The sequence below is a fragment of the Octopus bimaculoides genome, chromosome 6 (assembly GCF_001194135.2).
Source record: "Octopus bimaculoides isolate UCB-OBI-ISO-001 chromosome 6, ASM119413v2, whole genome shotgun sequence".
Classification (NCBI taxonomy): Eukaryota; Metazoa; Mollusca; class Cephalopoda; order Octopoda; family Octopodidae; genus Octopus; species Octopus bimaculoides.
In genome coordinates, this window is record NC_068986.1 from 88,693,026 (window position 1) to 88,699,741 (window position 6,716).

Genomic DNA, 6,716 nt, shown 5'->3' on the forward strand with positions numbered 1-6,716 from the left:
GTGTGGTAAGTAGCTTGCTTTCCAACCACATGGTTCCGGGTTCAGTCCTACTGCGTGGCACCTTGGGCATGTGTCTTCTACTATAGCTTCGAGCTGACCAAAGCCTTGTGAGTGGATTTAGTAGACAGAAACTGAAAGAAACCTGTCATATATATATATATATATATATATATGTATGTGTGTGTATAGTGTGTATATTGTTTGTGTGTTTGTGTTTGTCCCCCAACATCGCTTGACAACTGATGCTAGTATGTTTATGTACTCCGTAACTTAGCGGTTCGGCAAAAGAGAACTGATAGTATAAGTACTAGGCTTACAAAGAATAAGTCGAATGGCCGCAGTCAAATGACTGAAACAAGTAAAAGAGTAAAGACTATATATTAATCAATGAAATCAATGAAACTTAGTCTGATTTTCACATTTTATTTGCAATTTTTACAATTTTACAATATTGAAATAAACTAATACTTTCATGTGTTACCCAGTCATCAGGTTTATGTAGTGACAGTTGTGTTCCACACACATGAAAGTATTAGTTTATTTCAATATTGTAAAATTGTAAAAATTGCAAATAATAAAACGTGAAAATCAGACCAAGAAGGAGTTTCATTGATTAATATATTCTTCTATACACAGTCATACAAACACAGATATATATATATATATATATATCATCATCATTTAATGTCTGTTGTCTATGCTGGAATGGGTTGGACAGTTTGGCTGGTAAGCTGAGGGGTTGTACCAGACTCCAGTCTGATTTGACAGAGTATCTATGGCTGGATGCCTTTCCTAACACCAACCACTCTGAGAGTGTAGTGGGTGCTTTTGCATGCCAGTTGTATGATACCAGTATCTGCCATGACTATGGTTTCATTTGGCTTGATGGGTCTTCTTCTCAAGCACAGCATATTGCCAAAGGTCTTGGTCATATGTCATTGCTTCTGGGAGGTCCAATGCTCGAAGGATGTTTTTCATGTGCCACCAGCATGGGTGCTAATTACACAGCACCGGTATCAGCCACATTTACCTCTGTGAGGCCCAATGCTCAAAAGGTGCTTTTTATGTGCCACCAGCATGAGTGTCAGTTACGTGACACCAATAACGCCCACAACTATGATTTCACTTGGCTTGATGGGTCTTCTCAAGCATGGCATATCGCCAAAGGTCTCAGTCACTAGCCTCTGTGGGGATCAACGTTTGAAGATCATGCTTCACCACCTTGTCCCATGTCTTCTTGGGTCTATATATACCTAATGGGCTTCTTTCAGTTTCCATCTACCGAATCTACTACTCGGATTTGGTTGGCCCAGGACTATAGAAGATGTTTGCCTAAGGTGCAATGCAGTGGGACTGAACCCAAGACCATATGGTTGGGAAGCAAGCTTCTCAACCACACAGACAACCCTGTGCCTAAATATATGTGTGTGTGTATGCATGTGTAAGCATGTGTGTGTGTGGTAATATTCTGTGTCCTCACATGAAAAGCATTGAACAAAAAATAGTGAAGTTTGTTGACATTCCCTGCTAACAAATCATCTCATAGCTTTGCACATTCAAGGACGAGTGTGATAAAGATCCATTACATGGAGGGAAAAGGGAAGAGCATTCTTCTGTAAAACATTGTCTCAATATATATTCATCCAACCCATGCTAGCATGGTAAAATGGGTGCAAAATGAATAAAGTATACTTTGAAGGAGATTGAGGGAGATCTTTCAAATGAAACTCATTGCTTTATATATATATATAAAAGGACACATTGAATCCTAGATACACTCTACCTAGATAAAAATAAGGATTTGATAAATGATGGGAAGGCCTTGACAAGAATGTCTCATAGATCTGACCAGTCAGGGCTAATCTCGGGTTAAATACACACTATAGACATCCCTTATACTTCTATCCTTATTTTCTATTTCCTGCATTTTATACTAATTACTCTCCAGTTCTTCTCTTTTCCTAGAATTGCAACACACTGGACACACATCTACATTGCACTCCAACACACACCACCCACCTACAAAAGATCCACACATGTTTAAGGTAACACCAACTGTATTTTCATCCCTTCTCCCATTGGGAAACTAGCAAGGGTTATGGGCACTGCATGTTAGGCTTCCTTAGACTAATTCACTGTGAATTAATAGGGAAGCTTTTATGTAGTTACTTGATTTATCAGAAATAGCAGGTAAATCGCTTTCTAATTTCATTGTACTGTCTTAAAAATGATTGAGCTAGGGATGGAGTCTCTTGATGGTCATTCAGCCTAATAGAAATGGTAGTTAAACCTGCCTCGAATCACACTCTGTATCTTGAATTAAGGAAAGACTGAATAGTGTAGTCCCAGATATACTGTTTAGAATGTGAGTGGCTGGAATGGCTTTGCATGATCAGGGCTGAACTGGGGTTAAACAACTAGTGAGCCTTAAAAAATAAAAAACAAAATCCTCTTAAAGGTACTGAACATTAAAAACAAAAATGCATGGAAAAAGAAAAGAAATTATGGTTTAAATTAGGTTAGGTCATAGATTAAATTATGGTTTTATTTTTGTTAAATTTTTAATGAAATAGCTAATGGCTCTTCTTGAATAGCTATTTTCCATTTTTTAGGACATGAAGCGGCTTAAGTTGACCAACGATGTAAATGAAGGATTGTCCTCTGAAAAACCGAGTTTTGTTCTCCCATATGATATTCCATTGAAACCATACAAGAAAGATGGTTTGTATATTTTTACCTTTTTGTTTTTGAGTTCAGATCTCATCTTAGTTAATTTTGTCTTTTATCCTTCGTAAATTGACTGTTCCTTCCTCTCAAATTCCCGGCATTGTGTCTTTGTTAAGAATGATTACACTGGAGAACATTTCAAAAAAAAATTTTTAGTTGTCTTGCTTTTTACAATTAGTCCTACTTAATTTGGTGGTGTTGGGTACAGAAATGCCCCCAGAAATTTTCTATCATGTCATAATTTTTGTTAAACAGGAATTCATTTTTTTTTTACCAAAAAATGTCAATTTTGCCATTAAATGCAAAACTGAAATAAGAGACTAACACAAACCAAATAGTACTTTTTATTGTTTAACAAATATATTACATAAAATGTTTAATTACACATCTTAGAATAGATATTTCTGTCAAATTGGAGTTTGAACTACTCAAGGAATAAACTTTCTCTTTGTTGCTTTATGTGAATAAATTGCATCATGACAGTCTTTTTGCAGCGATCAACAGTAGACAGCACCATGTTGGTGTTCCACCTACCTTGATACTTAGTCCCTATGTTCTTGATGTCTTGGTGGAATCTTTTTCCTTGCTCTTCACTATTGCTTTAGGATTTTCAAGGAAGTAGTCCAGATGACTGTGCAGGAAATTTGATGGCTTCCTGTTTCTTAGGAACTCAGATACAACTGCAACAAAAGCATTCCATGCTTCTTTTTCAATGCCAGACATGGTCTCCAAAAATAGCTCATCCTGCAATCATCACCTAATATGTGGCCCATCAAACACTCCAACCTTATTTTTCTCACAAGACAAAGCTGAAAACTTTCTGCTTAAGTCACTGCCTCAGTGTTTCAGCATATGTTTTGCACACTATATGGGATGCCTAAGCTTTATCTTGTCACCCAGTTTCATGCTAAAGTGAGTAAGGAAGTAAGGTAAGCTTCCTTCACAAAATCTATGATTTTGTTTCACTGCCTAATCCAGAAATTAGCAGAAAACATTGGGACTGTTTTTACATTCTCTTCTCTCATAACTGACCGTATTTCTGAAATACAAAACATGTTCAAGCCAGTTGTCAGCTGGGAAAGCATTTTCAGAATAGTCAACAATTATAAGGTAAGTAAATGCAGATTTGTGATGGCAAAGTTCCATAAAGGGCATACATACCATGAGTCTTTTTACAGTTCTTTGACCATAATTCATGAAAAGTGACCTTGACCTATGTGACCTCACAATCAAAATATTAAGGGCACATTCAAAATATCAATTTTCATAAGAGACAGTTAAAAGTTCAACAAAACCTGTCTCATTTAGTTTGCAATGATAATCACACTAAATTAAGTAAAATGTGGGGATATTTGCAGATAAATTCTGCAAATATGAGATGTATGGTGTCAAGGGCTGCAAAAAATATGTTGTTTCTTAACATTTAATAGTATAATGGACATTTCTGTCATCATCATGACATTTGAAACTGATTAGGTTGAAAATACTGATAGTTGCTCAAGTTTGATAATTTTTATTTACTAAAGATACTTAAATCATAACTTTTGTTTTCACTTTTGTTGTTGTATTTACTTTAAATGACATTGAAAAACTATGTTTTCAAAGTTATGTCAAGCTCTATACATGGGTTCACATTTGATGAAGTCAAATCTATCCTTAGAAATGGTGAGAATACCGGAAATGTTGAAAAAGGGACATCTTAGTTTGTGAAAAATTTTGACATGATAGAGCAAAATGGGTTTCCCTTTTGAAATCAGCACCCCCAAATTAGTAGGAAACATATCTCCAACATCAGACAACAAAATGCTGTTCCCTAGTGTTGTTATTATTGTTTTTGAGTTAAAAAATCTTATTGAGGTCAATAAAATAAAGTACCAGTTAAGTAGTAAACCAATATAATCAACTGTTCTCAGCATCCCCACTTAGTATTTCTGGCCTTGTGCCTGTGTAAGAAATTATTTTCATGTTTTAATGTTTGAGTTCAATTTTATATTTCTATATTTCTTTACAGATGAGCCATGGGTTTATGATATTGCACATAAAGAGCTTCCTGATTGCAATGGTATGATGTGGTGTCCATCCCTCTTATAGTACACCAACCAATTTCCATCCTATACTTTTTTTCTTGTCAAGAAGACAAGGTCTGGCTGATTGACCAACTAACTTGAGAATTTAATTTCATCTCACTAATACTGCTAACATGACCACCACCACTATCACCAAATCACAAAAAAAAAAAACCTACAACAACAATAATAATGAAAAAAATGGTGTCCTCTGGAGTAATCTTACTTTGCTTCCTTCAGTGGCACTTTCGCAAATTATGCTACTGTAATCTACCTGAAGAGATTATTCCACAAATCCTTACTCTTAAGAAACACCTGAAATTCACACCCAAAGCACATAAGACAGGGGGAAACATTTGGAGGGTAGAGAATGCTGCAAACATTATTTGAAATAAAGAGTAAAATAAAACCATATTAATTTTAAATATGATAATAATTATAATAATAATAGTAATCTTATTTTCCTTTTATTTTCTTAGATTTGTTTAATTGTTGCTACATTGATTTCCTGCAATTCAATTCTTTTACTTTTAGATTTTCTCAATGACTTTATCAAATTATAAACCAGATCTCTAATACCCAGATTGTATCTTCATCTTTTATCTGTTACTTGTTTCATCATCAAACTGACACCATGCTGGGGCACTACCTTAAAGTACTTTTCAGTTGGTCAGATTGATCCCTGTACTTATTCTGTCAGTCTTTTTTGCTGAAATACTAAATTATGGAGATGTAGACAAACCAACACTGCTTATCAAGTGTTGGTGCAGGACAAAGTTACACACACACACACACACACACACACACGTGTATGTGTGTGTGTCTCTGTGTGTGTGTCTGTGTGTAAGAATAATATAACATGAGGATGGATGATATCAGGCTTTAAAAGATCACATTTGTTTTGCACTGCACACCAGTTTTAAGTTGCTGAGTTTATATTCATATATACTATTATATTTATATACCACTATAAAAGATAATTTTTCTGACCATTTGTTGTCTCAGGGCTATAGTAGAAGACACTTGCCCAAGATGCAGTACAGTGGGATTGAACTTGAAACTATGGGGCTGTAGAGTGAACATTGTAACCACTCAGGTGTGCATGCACCTTCTTAACCACACAACCATGTCTTTTGGTTCTTCTTAAGAATATCAAATACTTTTAAGTGCATAGAAGCAAGTGTCATGTAAATACTTTTGCAAAAGTTATCTTGACTTAGCTTACTTTACCAATTCATAGTTGCCCACTTTTGTGATTGTCATTACCCTGTGTAACATGATTTTTGTCCTTGGGTAGCAAATGTTGTTTAGTATTTGTTTACCCCTAGAAACTATGAAAAATGGCTAATATTTCCTTTAAACTTTGCTTTTGTTACATTTATTCAAACTCCAAAGAATCCCTCTCAACATATGTCTTTTCAACTACTCCAGCTCATAATCAGAGATGCACATATTGTGAGCCACTAAGGGACATGCTCTTATGGTCAAGCAACTGACAAGCAAATCTGTGGTACTGAGCATAATGATATTTCTGCTTCAGCAACTCAGTGCTGAATCTGTCTGAAATGTAATGGAAAATAAGTTAGTTTCAAAACATTGATGTGCAGGTCAGAAAAGGTTTGAAGGGAATAGTACTCATTTCCTTTGATTTCTAGATTGAAGCAAATAGGAAATAATACTTACTGACCAGAGACAAAAAAAAATTGTTACACAGTGTTGTTTGAGTCTTCTCACATTGAACTTTCATTTCTTCAAGGTCTTGTTGTTTCTGGTTTTCTTATATTTGTTGCTCAAACTTCTAAAGCTGTTTTTATCTTTTGCTTGTTTCAGTCATTGGAGTGCAGCCATGCTGGTGCACCACATTGAAGAGGGTTTTAGTCAAACAAATCAATCTCAATACTTTTTTTTTTTTAAGTCAGCTAC

At 35.2% G+C, this 6,716-nt stretch overlaps 1 protein-coding gene across 1 annotated transcript in view; it reads left to right on the plus strand.

The window, feature by feature from the left end:
• Positions 1–5,241, plus strand: part of LOC106880281 (tyrosyl-DNA phosphodiesterase 1) — a 337,910-nt gene extending 332,669 nt beyond the window's left edge. Inside the window, exons 11-12 of the mRNA XM_052968491.1 lie at positions 2,613–2,721; positions 4,739–5,241. Coding sequence (XP_052824451.1) covers positions 2,613–2,721; positions 4,739–4,818 — 189 coding nt within the window. The 3' untranslated portion in view covers positions 4,819–5,241. The remainder of the gene's footprint in view (positions 1–2,612; positions 2,722–4,738) is intronic.
• The last annotated feature ends 1,475 nt before the right edge of the window (positions 5,242–6,716 follow it).